Here is an 18,461-nt window from a genome sequence, read left to right on the forward strand (position 1 = left end):
AGGTTTGGGAATGGTGTCCGGGAAAAATGAACTTTGCTCAGTGTGAGCCGAGTATGTGACTCGGGGTTTGTGATTGTGTTGTACCAGGAGGCTGGTAACTTTAACACAGGAGGGAACCAGACAAGTGATGCAAAGGAGGTTCTAAAGTCTAAAATCTCACCTTTAGAATCAAAAGTATTGAGTATAAACCGGCACAGCTGAAGTAAAATCATCAAAATTCTTGGGCCTGAAAGTTCAAATATATCAAAGACTTGAAATGAAATGAAATGAAGGGCATCTCCTTTATCCAACAGCCTACAGTTTATTTTTATTTTGTTAATTTTAAGTTTGTACTTCCTATGTTCCTAAAGTCTAAAATCTCACCTTTAGAGTCAAAAATATTGAGTATAAACCGGCACAACTGAAGTAAAATTGTCATGGTCCTGAGCCATGTTGGCCCAGTATTCTTAGTTTTCGTGTGTTTTGTATTTTGTTCTTTATTTATGCCTTGGTTCCTAGGTTGTTTAGTTAAGATGTTCCTTATTTGGTTGCCCTCTGTGTATCTGTGAGCCCTTGTTTCCCCTCCTTGTGTTTTATTCCATGTTTTCCCCAGCCCGTTATGTCCGTGCTCTCTCTCCTCCTGTCTGAACCTCTGTGTACTTCCTGTTTTACTTTGACAGTCTCCCGTCAGTGTTGCATTTACTCCTGGTTCCAGGATCAACATTGCAAGTGACCAATCAGAATGTTGTGATGTCATACTTTTGCGACTTCGGGAAAAACCGGCGTAAAACAAAAAACTGTACTTAAGCTGCGAGAAACCGCCTTTGTCCGCCGATCAACGGACCCTAACCCTAACCCTTTAATAAACCTTCGGACAGTGCACATCTCTATTGAGAGTCCTTCTACAGCCACAAACTCACGTTTTTTTTGTCTTTCTGCTTCTCGCCTGAGGAAGGCCAGATCTTGGTCGAAACGTCGCGGCATAAGCACACACTTCATTGATTTTTTTATTTTATTTTTTTCTTGATTTCAATTTTCATTTTTTCTATTAATAAATAAATAAATAAATAAATATATATTTTTTTTATATATACACACATAAAAAACACACTTATAAGTAACATACCTAATAACAAATTCATTTTATTTACCTATAATAACAAAGCCCACAGGGACACAAATTCTACACAAATAAATAGTAACACAAGACAACTATTAACGAAATAGTGAGACTCATCGGGAGAAGATGAGTGCCTCACAGTGGACTACGGTCCGCAGGGGGAAGAGCACTTCCCAGAACCTTTTCCGGGGTCGGACGGGGCGACCCGTTGGGGGGATGGACAGTGCCTTTCCTGTTTCCGGCTGGAGACAGGCTCAGTCCACACTTCCTAACCCTTTAATAAACGCTAAGCAGAATTGATATTGTCCTTGCAACATTGGAATTTCATAAATGCACGAATGGGTTGGTGTGCAAAAGAATAACGTCACAATAATGTGATTGGTCACTTGCAATGTTGAACCTGGAACAACATTTTCATGATGATCTGGGAACAACACCAACACGACGATATCAGATCATCCCAGTTCCTTAGTACTTCCCAGTTTAGTTTCATATTATTTTGTATCGCCTTTATCCTCTGTCAGCAATAAAGCTGTATTTTGAGTTCAGTCCTGTTTTCCCGTGAGTTTGCGTTTGGGTCCTCTCCTGCCTGCACACAGCCTGATCATGACAAAAATCATCAAAATTCCTGAGACTGAAAGTTCAAATATATCAAAGACTTGAAATGAAGGGCATCTCCTTTCAGTGTTGCCAACTTAGCGACTTTGTCGCTATATTTAGCGAGTTTTCAGAGCCCCTTAGCGACTCTTTTTCTAAAAAGCGACTAGCGACAAATCTGGCGACTTTTTCTGGTATTATTGGAGACTTATTTATGACGACTTTTTGACGTGAAAATGCGTATCGCTCTCACTCTCAACAAGCAGAGGTGCTGCCGTGGGCGCCTCACCCGTGCCAAAGCGCTCACGGGTGGAGGATAGTCCTCCCCCAGCTGCTATCAGGGCAGGAGACGTTCACACCTGTGCGTCCAAACTGCAAATGAATCGCGCATGAGTTCTTCTTTTACTGTTAGGCTGTTTTGTGGATCACAAGGTTTAAAACTACTTATAAACACACACTCTCACACACAAAGTAACTCCACCAGAGTGCCAATTCCGGGTCACTTTTGCCAGTCCAGGCCTGGATAAAGGAGCAGGGTTGGAATTGTGACATTAAAAAAAACAATAATTGCTAAAATAAATTTAATTTGTAGTTCTAAATAAATTCTAACTGCATTTAGGACGTTTATTACTCACTTTATGTCTCTTCCACATGTTATTTCTCTCTCCAACAGCGTAGGTTACAATTACATTAGCATGACAAATTATGCAAATTAGGTGATGACGTCATTTTGCGACTTCTAGCGACTTTTAGGACAGCCAATAGCGATTTTCCTTACTGAGGAGTTGGCAACACTGTCTCCTTTATCCAACAGCCTACAGTTTATTTTTATTTTGTTAATTTTAAGTTTGCACCTAATTTGTGCCTATGTGTCTGGTTGTTTCCTGGTCCAAGATGATTCCCCATAATTCGCATTAACAAGTAACGCGGTTCACAGGGCAACAGTGAGGCACGTGAACGTAACAAATACACTAAATCTGTACATTTTATTCATCCACGTGATGATATAACGGTGCAGAAGCGAACCGAGGGAACATTTCTCTTTAGTCATCACAGCTGACTAAACCTTCCTAACACTGAAAAGCACAGCTGGTGTCAACAAATGTCACCTCGCTAATGGTTTAAAACTATAAACCGGCACAGAAAACAATAATTACCCACATGAGCTATTACTCCAAACCTAAAGGCGCGTGCGTTTTCTTGTGCGGCCCTCAATCACATACCTAAAATGTCACATAGTTTTATAACAACCTTGTGACGTATTAGACCTGTTAAATCACACAGTTCTGCGCAAAATGGATGAATTTAGATTAAATACAGCAAACGCTAAATTATATATTTAATAGTTTCTTTGTAAGGAAAGACATAAAAAGCAAAAACCGGGTTTTTTTTGACTGTGTCGGGTTTTTGCATAAGGTAGGAAATGTCTTTGGGTTTACCCACCTTATGATTGGCAGGTTTAGCTTAATGGCTAATCACAGTCATCATCAAACCCTAAGATGTGTAAATCAGCTCATTTATAGACCAATTTACTCCTAAAAATATGTTTTATTTTGTCTATTGACGGCGTTTTTGATTTAGAAAGTGATGAAGACCTGCACCTTTAACTCTCCTGTCCCAATAAAATCTGCCTTGATCTGATATTCAGATTTCTATTCTTTAAATCTATGCAATAAAACTGCATATTTAGATACACCAATAGAGACGTTACTGTCTTTTGCATATGCCGCTTTTCAATTTTTCTGTGCTCTCTGTGTTTCCAGGACCAGAAAACTGGCTAGTTTTATGTAATAATACAAAATGTTTACACTTTTTGCCCTGTAGTGTCTCTCCTTAGATGAATTTAGTTGAAAATGATGATGTAATTGTACTTGCTGGTTAATATTTGCTGTCCTCTCAGCCGGTTTTACTCTTTGCTGTTGCCTTCTTGTGTAATCCGCTGCATGAGGGGCACATGTAGGTGTAATAGCTTGGAAAAACTGGCACTGAAACAACTTAAAAAGTTAAATGGAAATCATGCTCATCTCCATCAACACCATCATATTTCCATGGCAACCGTATCCTGTATCCTGTCAGAGTCATGTTAGAGGCATAAAATCAGCCTTCACAGATAATTATCTGGCTTGCAGTAGGAGTTCATGTGTTTCCTGGGTGCAGCACAATGACCTTTGGTGGAGATGAATCACTCGCGCTAGCATTGCTTTTCTGTTTTCTTCGTGTAAAGCCTGCGAAAACAGACTCGGGTTAAAGCGGTGACCTCCTTCCACGTTCGGTATCACACTTGCACATCGCTGCTGCACAGAGAGAGGAGGAAGGACGAACAAGCACATCTGGAAGCAGGGTTGTGGGGAGGGGGGGAGTGAATAGGGAAGATGGGCTTGCATTAAGCAAAGGGCAGGCCAGACAAGTTTAAGCTCACACTCTTATGAAAGATCTGTCAGATTCAACGCAACCGTGTGACGGGGGAAATCACTGGAGACGTGCAGCACGCTGTGATTTCGAGCGCAAATCTGCGCGTAGCCACAGGGTGGGGTTGACAATGGCACAGCTGTTTTTAAGAGCGCAGCACAACAGGCCGTCATACTGACATCGAGACAGACAGACAGTGGTGGGGGTGAGGCCGCGAGTCCGGCTCACTGGGCTGCTAACCACGAGGCTTACCGATGGTAGCAGCGTGTTTGGGGCTGGAAGCAGACCCCTGCTGGTTAAAATGATGGTGCAAGTTCCCAGCTGCAAAGAGAGCAGAGCCGACAAACTGATGGGACAGCCACTCGAGAGACACGGGAGGCATGTCGAGTAAGCATTTGTGTCAGTAAAGAGACAGAGAGAGAGACAGTGGGTGAGACAGGACAGCGAGAGGGGAGGACAGAAAAGAGACAGACTCAGTCCCTCCAGGAATCAGCTGACTTTTGCATTTCTTATTTAAATTAAAGGTTGTTGCAATTAACTGAATCGAACTGGCAAACCACAGATTAAATCTTTTATGCAAGACTGACAAAAGTGAGGTCGTTTTGGTTTTTACTTTGCATTGTGAAGCAGCACACGAATATCCTTAAACGGTCATCTCAGGTATAGAAGCCACACCCACCTGCTATTAAAGTCTATTTGCAAGTTGCTCAGCCGATGGAGTAGTAGTAGCGGTAGTAGCGTGGGTGCAGTTCACGGCTTCCCCCCCCTTTCCCCCCCACCCACATTCTTCACCTTCATCTTTAATGGAGTCACATTTTATGTGGAATATTTCTCCATCTCATCGCGGTAAGTGTTTGCGTTGCCCGCAGATGCTGTGGGGAAGAAATGAGAGGAAACGGGACTGTGCAGCTATTGTCTGTTGCTGGGGCAAGAAAAAAAGAAAAGAAAAAAAAGAAAAAAAAATGGAAGAAAAAAAAGAGAAAAAAAAAGAAAGAAAAAAATGGAAGAAAAAAAAGAGAAAAAAAAAGAAAAAAAAATGGAAGAAAAAAAAAGAGAAAAAAAAGAAAAAAAAATGGAAGAAAAAAAAGAGAAAAAAAAGAAAGAAAAAAAAATGGAAGAAAAAAAAATGGAAGAAAAAAAAGAGAAAAAAAAAAGAAAGAAAAAAAAGTCTATTTGCAAGTGGCAGCCAATGAGAGTAAAGATTTTTCAAATGTTACAAATAACAATTATTTTGAACTGTGACTCATACAAAGCACCTCTAGCAGAGTCTAGAGTTGGAAACGTGCACAGTGGGTCCTTTTAAAGCAAAGTTCCAACTCTTTAAAGTGCAGATTTTCACCGTCTTTCTCTTTTTATGATTGCAAGCTGAGCTTTAGAGTACCTGTTGGACACAAGAGGCTGACGTTTTCTAGCAATTCAAAAGCTGAATTATTATTCAACAATAAAAAAAAAAAGATTTCTCAGCTCTTGTCTGTAAACTACACAAAAAATCTAGTTTCATAATTTCTGCAGTTGCTAAAAAGTGAAGCTTTGGTACTACAAGGCGCTCTTACCATTTTTACCTCATGAGAATCAAGAGCAGCTAAATAAATAATTTTTAAAAATCCACTATATTTGGCACTTTTTTCATCTTTTCTTGGCGGGAATTTGCAATTTTCCAACCTTATTTGCAGAGTCAGAGAACAATCGAATTCCTAGAGAGGCTGAAAGAAGAGAGAGCTGGTTTAGAAAGACGAGACAGAGCGACAGAGAGATAAAGCAGAGGTAAAGAGAGAAATGTGTGTGTTTCATTTCTGTGATTTTCCTGTGTGAGAAAACAGAAACATTCATGTCCTTCTGATAATCACCAGAGAGGAAAAACTTTGTGAAAATCACACAAACGCTGCATTTAATTCTATGATCGTGTTGACTTTAGTGTTCTAGTGTTTGCAGCATTTTTCCACGAAGCTCCTCTGTGTGTGGGCAACATAAGCATTTAAATAGAAATGGAGGTTTTTCTTATATTAAAGCTTAAATCAGGAGATTCAGCCTGAACATTTCATACAAAATATAAAACACATCCCCCTGTGGTAGCACTATTTAGAAAAAAGTGACAGTCAACATAAAGGAACCTTTAAAAGACACTGATGAGCCAAAACATTGGGACCACCAGTCTATTAACCTGTTAGTACTTTCTGTGTGCCTAAACCAGCTTAACCTGCTCATTTCTCCCAAACCCGACATAAAACCCTGCAAAGCTGTCTGTTCGTGCAGACTGAAACAATTATTCAGGGTGAGAATTTGACTCTATCCCAGCCTACTTAGTCTAACCATATGCGTTATTTAGGCACCATATCTTGTTTCTCCTGAGTGATAAAAAGAATTCACTGTCATGATATGTTTGTGCCTCATTTTGGCAGTAAATTAAAATCAATCAATCAATCAATTACAGCTTTTTTAGGATATAATTATTAAAGTTATCTGTGATACTAGTAGGGATATGGAAACGCCCTTAAGGTTGAAATCTGTTTGTCTTGTTATACAGATGAGCTGCACAGTCTGTGTTTCAGGATAAGCTAACATTACGAAGTTGCAACAATCAGAGTAGCTGCTGCAGCAGAAGCAGGTTTCCATCCCGTGCTTTGCAGAGAAAAGAGTGCTGGCAGGCCAAAGTCCCCCAAATGCTACACTCACCCTGCAGAAAACACTGGCTGGAGACGGCGGCACAACCAAAACAATTGTAACTGTGTCCAATGATCTTGTCGTCTTCACACAGGCTTATATTATTTATAAAATGGAGTGAGTGTGTATGTCAGTTAAGCTGTTTATGATACAGTTAACTTTGGTAAAATGTTAAAAAATCAGAAATCTGTTGCTGAGCTACATACAAGAAAACCTAATTTAAGAAAACTTCATATTAACTACTTACAGTCACAGTCCAGCCAGAAGCTCATACATATTAAATAGAAACTCAGATGGTCCAAATAGTGACATAGTTGATTGCAAAATGACATAACCTTTCTTTTATATAGAAACATAAGCAGAGAACAACTAAATGGCAGCCAGTGAATCAGATCCTTGATTGCAAACAGATGTGTCGGAGACAAGTTTGCAAGTTTGGTGCAAAATTACACCAATTATTTGCAGACCTTCTCCAGTGACTGCATTCAGTCCGAGTTGGACCTCGATTGTTTGGAGACAAACTGACGCTCACCAGGTGGCTTCTGCAATTGCAAAACAATTGAAAGTGGAAATTAACCAGCTTGATTGCAACAACAACTAGTTGCAATCATTTGTAGACTGGAAAAATCACTGGACAACCAAGATTTTCCTGGTTGCAAGGAGTTTGGTGTCCAATTTTAACTCTAGCGTTGAGCGAGTGATTAGACCAGGAAGTATCCTAGTTATTTCCTTCATCTGTGAGTGGTCAAAATGTTTCAGCTCATCTGTGTGCAGGTCATGTTTGTGCAGAAATATAGAAAGCTGAATGAGAATTAACCTTTAAAAAAAGAAACATTTTATATTTCAGATTTAAAAACTGTTAAATTCAATGCATGTTTTTACGTTTTAATTCAGATGAATACATTTTTGCAAGATCACTTGAGTAATAATGAGCAGAAGGTGAATCCAGACAGGAAACAAACCCTTTAAAAGTCTGAACCCATGTTGTTTCATTTCAAAAGACCCTCTGAGATTACTGATGTTAAACGATAATCTCACGGGGCTTTTTTAAATGAAACAACATCTGGCAACAATCCACTCACAACAAATGTATTCCACCTGAAGTAACAAGTGTGTTGCTGATATTTGAAACAAGAGCAGCGACAATTACCACCTTTTCCACCGGGGACGAGACAAGCTGGCCTCATTCGAATGCTCGTTTAACCTGAGTATAATAATCGTCACTCACTGCGGTTGTCTTTGATCTGCAGGATGGGGGTGTACAGGTTTTTGGATGTGCGTCCGTCCGAGGTGGTCGTCAGCACTGTGCTGTTGTTCCTCTCGCCCTGCTGCACGGGGCTCGACTGGTGACGCAAGATATCCACCAGTGATCTGACGCAGCAGCGGGAGAAGCACGAGGGCAGAAAGACAAGAGGAACACAACAGATGTGAGGAGAATAGTGAGAAAAGATCATGCGGAGGAAACATTTTCTCAGTCAGTTATTACTTTACTTCACTTTCCAAATGTGTCCAAAGCAATCCTATCATTGAAAATAATGCAGTTACGTTTCGCTTTGATCTGTTTGTAAATCTTCTAAAACCTCAGTCTCACATGTCTTAAAAGTTTTCATGTTCCGCTGCAAACTGAGACGTTTTAACACCTCACCTCTGGCTGAAGATCATCATTATTATTATTAATATTAATATTAATATAATCTCATGTGTAACATATAATCATTTAACCAAGATTGCAACAACTAGATTAAAAGGAGACGTGAATAATTGGTTTCATAGACACAATTTCTGTAACTGAAAGCTGAATGAGTCTTAAACTTGCATTGTTTCCAATGGCCAGCAGGGGGAGACTCCCTCTGCTGTTCCAGGTTCATTGAAGTCAATGAAAAAAAGACCCCACCGGTCACCTGATTTATGACCTCAGTCAACACGTTCTCACTCCCAAAGCGTCACATTTTAGGCTAGGTGACAAATTGTCAACATATACGTTTTCGGCTACCCACCACGTTCCTAAATGACGACCTCGGAAAAATGAGGAAATATGAGAACCGTATGGACTCAATCTACACATGTTCGCTCTTTTTCTTCAAATCGCTTAGAAACACGCTATTTAACATCATTAAAGTCCTGGTTAAGATCAGGAAAAAGGTTATGGTTAGGGCTAGGGATAAGGTTAGGTTTAGGGCTGGAATACAGGGCTGGAACGTCTATTACCGCGGGAGCGTCATTGCACTGGATTTCGGCCATAACCCGCCGCGTACCATAAGAACGCCGAAGGTCTCCTTTCGCGTTCCTCAGGAACGCCGCGGGACGTGACAAAACGTCGGCATGTTACGCCTCGGGAGTGAGAACGGGCTCAGTAAACACCTTCCTGACTAGTTTAGGGGCTCAGTCACTAGTTTCTTATAAGTTATAGTATGGCTTATTTAAAGTACCTTTTAGGGCAGAAATGACTTGTGATTGGTAAGTTAGCCATATGCACCTCTACAGGTGACTAAGATGATTCTCTTCAAACTAGGACTTCACCCATCTTTATATGCACACTTTTCACAGATATTTATTGATCATAAGCACACGTTTTGCATTTGAATTTTTAGAAAGACAATTCAATGTAACTTTTTTTCTCTAAATGGTCTTTTCTTAGCAGCTTTTAATGCCTGGCAGAATCGGGCTTCACCGTCCGTGCTCCTCGTGGCTAGCATCGGGTTTCGTGTCTTTGCTGTACGTCTAAACTGAGAAGCCAAGCAGCCGTCCAGCAGTCTCACCTGGGCATGTTGATGTCTCGGTTTCGGGGTCGACGAGCCACCTTGCTGAAGGCGATCCTGACGCCCACGGCCACCACCACAGTGAAGGAGATCACACCTCCGATCACATAGGCCGTACTGTTTATAGAAAAGAAATGACATCAGGGCACTCAGCAGGAAAAACGACACGCTGTTCAGCTTCTTTTTCATTTTAAAGTAAATTTTCACTAGGATTCGTGTCTCTAGCTTTAATTGGGAATAATATTGTACTTCAATAGAAATTCATAGGTGATACTATTTTTCCTCATTGTTGCAGGATCGAACAAGAACTCTGTTTCGTGAAAAATAATTTACCATTGTTAAAGGTTTTTAGCTCCTCTTCAAGCAATTTTTTAACACACAGCACAAACTCGCAAATTTTTAGAAAGATTTTAGTGTTTATGCAATTACTTCAACTTGTTTTTACCCTTGATTTCTTATAAATGTGCTCAAAATGAAACGTCCAAAAGAATAAAACATTTATTTTAAAATTTAAAAACATTTAATGCAAATATTTCTCATTAAATTAACTTGTTTCTGTCAAGATCGGGAGGTTATTTTGACTAATTATGCCGCTCTTTATTTATCTTTGCTTTCGAGATGATGCTAATATATTGTACTTTTCCTCTGATGGCTCTGTGACTGACGCATCCAGACTCTGACCTGCTGCTCTGCTGCGGAAACGTCTCAAAGTTGGGGCCGGTTTTCACCGCGGGCACAGTGACGGGCACCTGCGGGTCAGCCCAGTCGGGGGACTTGTAGTTGGTGCAGGAATCCTGATCTAGCCGGTTCCTCTGGTGCTCGCAGCAGAAGCGGTAGTGGCAGGTGCCGCAGCAGTAGATGTAACTGCCCTGGGAGCAGTTGAACGAGTTGTCAAAGTGCCCCATCACATCATAGTAACCCCTGCGGAGTAAAGTTGGTAAAAAACGTACCATTAATGCCGTCGTGTACCACGCCTCTGCTGCTTAAGATTCTTCTTTGACCCTGAAAGTTCACAGGATGTGAGCGTTTGGCATGCATCATAATTTCGATCTCTGCCAATACAATCTTCTCCCACATCTTTACCTCCTGACGCTACATTAAACGACATTAACCCTTTAAGACCTACCATAGAACCAAGTCCACCAGAGCTTATATTATATTTTTACATGCTGTGGAGCCATTTTTGGGAGCATTTCAAGTTGCTATACATCAATACAACCATTACAGCCCAAATTTTGGGCATAGTAAGTGCATAGTAATTACATAAATTGTAAAAAAGTGCAATAAACTACAAAAAAATTGAAAATCGTTTTTGTTTTTTTAACATATATTTCTTGTTAGAGAAATTTAAGAGGCTTATCCCTCAAAACTGTAAATACAAAAAAGTTGCACAAAATAGTTTCCCACCACAGGAAATGTGATTTTAAGTGTCTTCATAGTTTTATTTTTGAAATACACCAATTTTTATACACTGCAGGAAAAACGAAAATAAATATTATAATGCAAATTTGCAAAAAAGCAGCATATGCATCAAAATAAACTATTTCCAGCAGTGCAATATGAGTCCTAAGCATCCCAGAAACGACACAGAAAGTCATAAAGTCAAAGATAACTTTTAAAAACACCAGTATAGGCTCATGAGGCCCTGATGGTAAAAAACAACATTTCCGCAAAATGATGTCACTTCCAGTTTCGGGTGCTTTTTATGCAGTTTTTGCAAAACTATATGTGGAAGGAAACTGTGACCGAGGACAAGCTGATGGCATAAGATGTAAGTACAACTCCTCTGGTTTCATATGCAAAAAAAATGATTGCGCTAGCTCACGTGGTTGCAGAGCTACCGGGATTTAAAAATAGTTACGCAAAACGGAGCGTGCAGCTCTGACCGGCTTTAAAGGGTTAAAGACAGGACTCTTAAAATAAAAAAAAAAGGTTATTTTCACTAAAACACTGGTGAAAAACAGAATAGAGTGAATGTCCACAAACTGGCAGAGCTGTGAAGCCTGGTGCTGTGATCTGGAGCTTGAAATATTAGTGAAATCTGAAAGCCATTTGTAAATTTACTGCCAGTCCTGAGCCTCTTTTAAGTGTTTGTGATACTCCATATCTCAGGAATGCAATACGCAGCAAACAACTGAGTGAGCTGCCTTTGTGTTGCATATGCATATACGGTTTATATGACATTACTGCTCCTCAGTGCTAAAATCATGCTTATTTGACAGTTTCTGCAGACTTTATCCACTATATGATCTTATGTTTAGCTGCCTGCTGTGCTGTCTGACCAGAGATTTATGTCACTGTTTTAAACTCTAGTATAAGGACGACTGTCAGAAAAAAAAGGGTCATGCTGGGTCCATTTAATGGATCAACTGGTCAAATACTGGACATTTTTTTCAAAACTGTGATCAAGCTTTTTTAATTCTACTCGGGTATATTTGCAGTTGCAGTATAATCCTGCAGTTGCTGTATTGTGTAGTTGAAGTTTTACGTAGGTGCTTCCCAGGCTAGGCCCTAGGCTCAGGCTTTGGTGCCATTATACAGTGCCATCGCCAAAGCTCTGCAGCATTTATGCCTGCATGTAGGGTGCTATTGTCGCCACTCAGACAAAACCTCCACATCAGTGCTGATGTAGGAGGAGAAAAAGTCAAAACCTGAAGCAAAGAAATCACATTTTTGTCCAAAGTCTCCTTTTTTCAAACTGTGAGGGTACAAAAACTGAGAGGTGCACAACTGAGCACAACACCACCAAAGCGGAGGATGTGACATCACTGTTGTCTTGCCTTGTCATTTGCTGGGAGGAGAGTGGCGACACAACAGTCACATTAGGGTTATGTGGCTCTACATTAGGAGGTTTTTGTTACTGCTTTTGAACTGGATTTGAAGCCTTTCACGGACTTCCCCTGACTGAGATGTTACCTTTATAGTTGCAGGACCGTTCTGAGCACTCCGAGCTAAAACTCGTCGTCTCAAAGGCGATAAATGTTTTAGGTAAATCCTGCATTTGTTCTGTGGAGAGCTTTTTAGGCTCGCAGAGCAGCGCAAACGAACTGAGCTCTGTCTTCGCTGCAGCGCTTCGTGCTGCTTTCTTGTGCCTGAATGTAGCTGCTGTTGATAGTCGTAGCGTGTGGCTCGCCAACACACATCTGACTTAGAGCTGATTATACGTTGCTTAGCAACAGCGAGACGCCTCTCAGTGAAAAATATGAGCTTGTGCGAGATGAAGATCCGAGCTGAAGGAGGGGAATCATGATGTGCCTCGCTTTTATGGCATCCAGAGTGATCAAGCCATCACATTGATGGATGGAAATTAGGGCGATCAAAAGATCCGCAGGCCTTCGACGACGAGCAAAACTTCAGCACAGCGGAAGATGTAAAACAAGGAAAATCGGGATATTTCAACTACATTACATTAACAGCCATTTACGTTCATAATCTGATGTTTCTGTCTAGAATTTACTTTTTTAAATTCACATTTTGTATGTCAACTTAACCCCAGAATTAAAAATGCCCGAACAGCTGCTAAGAATTTAATTTCTATGAGTTATGTCAGCTGTAGAAGAATTGGATGCTTCTCTTGGTACGATGACAAAACACACGTTGGTGCTTTAACAGCTCACTCTGCTGACCTGCTGTTCCTAACGGAGTATAGTTTTTCAAAACAGATTAAAATAGTTTGGATTAGAGACACTGATCCAAGCTTTTGTGCTCTGATACATTATCGAGACCCACAGATTGGCCTCGTTTCGACCGATATCGGATCCAACTATCACACTGTTGCATCCACAATTTTCAACTCTGGAACAGTTACAAAAATGTATCTAATGTAAAATGTATATAGATGTTTGGAATGATTTTAGCTGATAAAAATGTGTTTCCATGTCCAAAGATTTCATTTTAGGTTACCTTAATAATTTAGCACTTATCCTCCTTTCCTGCTCAAACGATGAACGATGTATTTACGTGTCCTGTAATTCTAGTTAGCTCATACTGATGTCTCATCCAGTAACATTTCTTTGACATAATTATAGACTGTATATAAAGGACGGATGTAGGCATTGTGATATGACTCAGTGGTTGGTGAAGCTTTGAGTTCAGCTTTTTGACCGTCAGTGTCTGCTTTCAAATAAAGACATTACAGTCTGACTAAGGACACTGCGTGCTCATACAGCACATATGGGCTCAACCCCATTCCATTCCTTTTTGATTAGAGAAAGTGTAAAATGTGAAAAATAAAGCCAACATTGTAGCAGACGTATAAAAGTCACTAAGATTTTTAAAATTTGGAACCATTCTACTAAAACTTATGGAGTTTAGCACAATTCAGCACAACATGCATCATGTTTCAGCTGAGTAGTTCAAAATGTGGCCGTATACCTGACTCTGTCATAAAGCACAGCCTTCTTTACTGTTCACGTGACTCTAATGTGGGACAATAATTTACCAAATGGCCATGCAATAAAAAACACTTCAAGCTAGAAAATGAGATTATAAACTCATTTGGAAAAGTTTTACTAACTAGTTAAAAAATCAAGTGAGTCGCGAGAATTTTTCCATAGATTTTTACAACAGCTAACTTCTCTCTGCAGTTACAAGAGTCTCCCCCTGCTGGAGCTAAGAGAGAATGCAGGTTTAAAGCACTGCCGTTGCATCGGCTCGACTTCGTTCATCTTTAATATTCGTTTTATGGCCATTAGTTAAAAGTTCTCACAGCTAAAAGAGCCCACGTACAGAAACATGTTCCATTAGCTTTTAAGACTTAACAAAAACAGTGATAAACACTACACAGAATTTCTGACAACATTACTTGCACAGGTCCACGTCCACCAGCTGTCTCGGGGCGGGAGCCACCTGGGCCGCACCGAGCGGAGGCTTCAGTGCTGCCGTTACGTTCCTTGGCAACATGGTCTGAGGGAGGGGCTTTGGTGGCAGCTCAGCCATGACCGGTGGATCATCCCCGTCCTCCACCTCTGCCGCTTTCGGCGGCACTTCGGGTCCGGCAGGCAGCCGTGGGAGCGGCGGCTTGTAGCCCGTCAGGAGGAACAAGGTGGTACTCGTTTTACCAGCAGCGGCAGAGCCGCCCCTGCCGGTCAGAGTCCTGATATCGCCATCGACAGCGCGTCGCCGAGTGGTGATGGTTACAGTGGAAACAGCGAGGCAGGAGAAAAGCAAGAGGATAAGGGATAAGCAAAGCATCCCCTTTAATATTTTAGACGTCATTGTTTTATCACAAAGTTCTCGAGCCAAAAAAGTCACAAACGGCTTCAAATGTCAGCGAGATCCTCCAAAAAAAACCTCCATTACAAAAAGTTTTATCTGCAGTCTGATGATCTAATCCCTTGGGTTGGATTTGAGCAGATTCACGTTGCTCGAGCAGTGTTTCATGAATGCGTTTGGCGTGTCACTCCGTCATCTGAATGTAAACATTTCCCTCTGAATACAAATCCTTCCCATAAGCAGCGTTTGTAAACATTGAGGTCTTTTAGAGTTTTTTAGGCCCTATGCGATGTGTCTGTACAATGGCTGTAGACCTAAAGTAATCTAACTTAAAATTGATTAGAAACAGAGAATAATGTGGGTTTGTTTTATGGCAGCAGGTATTAAATGTTTAATTTTGGTCTGTCGGTCGACAAAGTGCCGTTTTACAGTCCGTTGGCCAAAAATCTTCAAAACAGGCAGTATTGAGACGTTTTCTGTAAACAAAATGAGTATGAAAAACTGTAAACTCGTCGTGTAATGACTCGTCCAGAAGAAGAGTCCTATGTCTCTGAATGCAGGGCGTTCTGGGAGCTGTTTATGGCACAAAAGTCATGTAAGAAACTGCGATGGAAACTGTGGTCTGTAAACATTTAGCGCTGGATGTAAACTTTGTAGTCAATGAGCTCTGACAGACGCTGGGTGTATTCTTCTCGGAGTTTGGCACTTCTGTTGTCCTGGGTGGAGAACTAATGCGTGAAAATTATACATGGAAATGAAATCAAATTCAACACCGAGCTCCGTGTGTCTCGTGTCTGTAAACAACAGTGCTGGCAGCTTTAGAGATCTCAGCTCTGTTTGGTGAACAAGCTGAGAGGAAGTCCGTGTAAATTTGGCACAAGCTGTTACTTAAACTTCTCGCTCACAGTTTGCCCAATAAACCAAATCTCCCTTTCGAAGAATTTAGAGGAAGAGGAGCAGTAAAGGTCAGTATGCTTGAAATTTTGGTTTCGAACGATGGAACGGTGATTTTATGAGTCGTGGGCTGTGAGCGCGACTAATAAAGGTACTATCACTGACGGCGTTAAGCAGCATCGAATCTATAAGAAAAAAAGTCCTTCCAGCGGCTACCGGAGGACAGACATCAGTTCATTAAGCGAGCGCGTCAAGGCATTCACAGAAGAGCGATCGATGGCGAGGATCCGGTGGATGAATTACAGGAAGAGACGACAGAAAGCGAGGATCTATGTGCGTTTGATACCCTCGCGTGAGTGTCTTTGCTCTGAATTTAGCTTGGCCCAGCAGAAGAGGACGAAGGAGGGCTTGGGCCCGGTTCTAGCAGGGCAGCGAGGTTCTGCCCACAGAACAGACATGAAACTGTCCGGATTCATCCGTCAACACAGAGGAACGCAGGGCGATGACGGGAACTCGACGCTCGCCACGCTCGACACCGCAGGCTGTGCGATCTAAAAACACGCAGGTAGAAAAAAACGTACAAAGCCGCTCTTTCATCCAAAGGAATGAAATTTCGGGTCACTAGCAGTTTCTTCGTCGACTCCCTGAATGTGTGTGTGCGTGCACCGGCGTGACCGAGGATCACTTTGTTGCAGGAACCTTCAACATCGTGAGCTCTGTAAATGTATTCGTATGGCTGGTGTTCAGTATGGCTTTAGGTTATGTTCTTTTTTGTTTTTTAAATATCTTTACAAATTCGATTTCCTTCCACAAAAAATGAAAGTACAGTGAAAGGTTTTAAATTGCATGTTTTTAATAGAATAAAAGGAAGAACGCAAAAAAGGTTTAAGAGGTCACTGGGAGTAGATAAAGGGGGCTTTTTAGCGGCGTAATCAAGAGCCACGCGTGGAGGAAACAGAAGACGACGAAAGGGCGAGAGGCCTCTCTCGGAGAAGCGACTGGAAGAAGGAGATAGGCAAAGTGTCGACAGTGTTTCACAGCGCAGACTGAAACGACGGCGTACCTCCGAGCCTTTGAGATAGCAGCGGCGGCGGTGTTGCCTCTGTTTATCTGTTTGACGTGCCTGTCAGTCAAACGCCGTCAGAGTTATCACAGCTTACCACACGCCTCCTCTGCTATGCATAACCACGAGCAGACCGACAGCTGGAGGATTTGTCTATAAAGCACTTTGAACCAATAATGCACTGATCGCCGCCCCAGTGAGAAAAATCAGGACGTTCTAACATTAAAAGCAGCAAACACCGACCAAACGGGATGGATATATAAACTTTTACAGACGTTATCTTGAAATTCAGTGTGGTTTTAATGGGACGTTGGATGTTTTGATGTATTTGTGGGTGATGTGTCCAAAGCTGGGTGACTAAATGAACGCTTTATATGAAGAGTTGTCGATTTTTTTTGCTTCTTCTCTTGACACAGTCGGTTTGGCACCTGGTTTTGGTCGCGATCGGAACAAAAGAGCGGTCAGAAATCGTGATTCCGACCACATAAAAATAAAAAAGAGTGGAAAAGGAGCGGGAAGTCAGAGCCTCGGCTCGGAAAACAGCTGAGAAAGTCCTCCAGGAAAACCTCCACTTGGCACAGCGACGGTCCGGATCAGATCCTTCACTCTGTTTCTTCTTCCTGTCTCTCACAGGTTCGCGTCCACTTCTTCGCCGGCTTTCACACTGCAACATAAAACAGGAAACACAGGGTGTTTGTAAGACGTTTTGCTGAGCTGGCTGTTATTGGTGCAGCGTTTCCACAGAGATATGCTCAACTTGTGGTGGGGGATGGGCATGCTGTGAAAGGATGCTTTCAGAATTAAACCAAGTTGTCTGTGCTTAATAAATAACTGGCCGAGCTAATCAAGTTGCATTCCACGTTCATAGACTGCAGCTAGCAGTCCTTGCTCTGCTCTGCAGCCTTGCCACATGAACCAGCGCTCCACCCGCTGCACGTTCTGGTTACGATGACCTTCACTGCAAAACAAGGAACTACTACTGCAGTCTGACCACAGCAGCACAGCAGCAACGTGGCAGCAGGTTAACTTAACACAGCAAGAGAGAGACTTCATCTATGTATTTATTAGTGACTGAACTAATATTACTATATTATTAACTATATTAGTAATATTAGGGTTTAAAATGTGTCTGTTTCCAACCAGAATTTGCTGTTATACTTGTGAGGTGTGTGCACCGACTTTATTTTGGTTTTAATTTGGAGTAAACAACTGTTTTTCTTTTTGGTTGTGCTAGCTTGTCTCCTCTGCTTTGCTCTCTGTTTCACCATGTGCACAAGCTCCTCCCCCTACACATAGAGCGAAAGACCAACACTGGGAACAGGAGGAAAAAGACTTTTAGCCCTCCCCCCAAAAAAACCCTGCCAACATACTGTATCAAAGTACGGTACGGCAGCTGCACCAAGGCGGACAGAGCGAGACTTCAGCGTGTAGTTAAGGCAGCACAGAAGATCATCGGCTGCTCTCTCCCCTCCCTGATGGGCGTTTATTCTTCCCGCCGCCCCAGCAGAGCAGCAAACATCATCAAAGACACCTCCCACCCTGGTTTTAACCTGTTCAGCGCTACAGGTGCATCAGCACAAAGACCCACAGACTCAAGAACAGTTTCTTCCCAAAGGCCATAACCACCCTTAACTCATACACGCACCGATAACACAGTCCCACCCCTCCATTTGCCCATTTCCCCCTATAAACCACCACTGTGCAACACCATGTTCTATGTGCAATAACCCGAACTGTATATACATAACACTATTTATTTACATAT

The 18,461-nt window shown here is 41.7% G+C and overlaps 1 protein-coding gene across 2 annotated transcripts in view; it reads right to left on the reverse strand.

Moving 5' to 3' along the window:
• Positions 1 to 18,461, reverse strand: part of shisa7b (shisa family member 7) — an 82,465-nt gene that overhangs the window by 33,433 nt on the left and 30,571 nt on the right. For both annotated transcript variants that reach the window (XM_085147927.1, XM_085147928.1), the window contains exons 3-7: positions 14,330 to 17,360; positions 10,207 to 10,446; positions 9,526 to 9,642; positions 7,995 to 8,137; positions 4,358 to 4,426 (exon numbers count right to left, since the gene is read on the reverse strand). In XM_085147927.1, coding sequence (XP_085004053.1) covers positions 4,358 to 4,426; positions 7,995 to 8,137; positions 9,526 to 9,642; positions 10,207 to 10,446; positions 14,330 to 14,742 — 982 coding nt within the window. In that variant the 5' untranslated portion in view covers positions 14,743 to 17,360. The remainder of the gene's footprint in view (positions 1 to 4,357; positions 4,427 to 7,994; positions 8,138 to 9,525; positions 9,643 to 10,206; positions 10,447 to 14,329; positions 17,361 to 18,461) is intronic.

The sequence above is a fragment of the Neolamprologus multifasciatus genome, chromosome 22 (genome assembly GCF_963576455.1).
Source record: "Neolamprologus multifasciatus chromosome 22, fNeoMul1.2, whole genome shotgun sequence".
Taxonomy (NCBI): Eukaryota; Metazoa; Chordata; class Actinopteri; order Cichliformes; family Cichlidae; genus Neolamprologus; species Neolamprologus multifasciatus.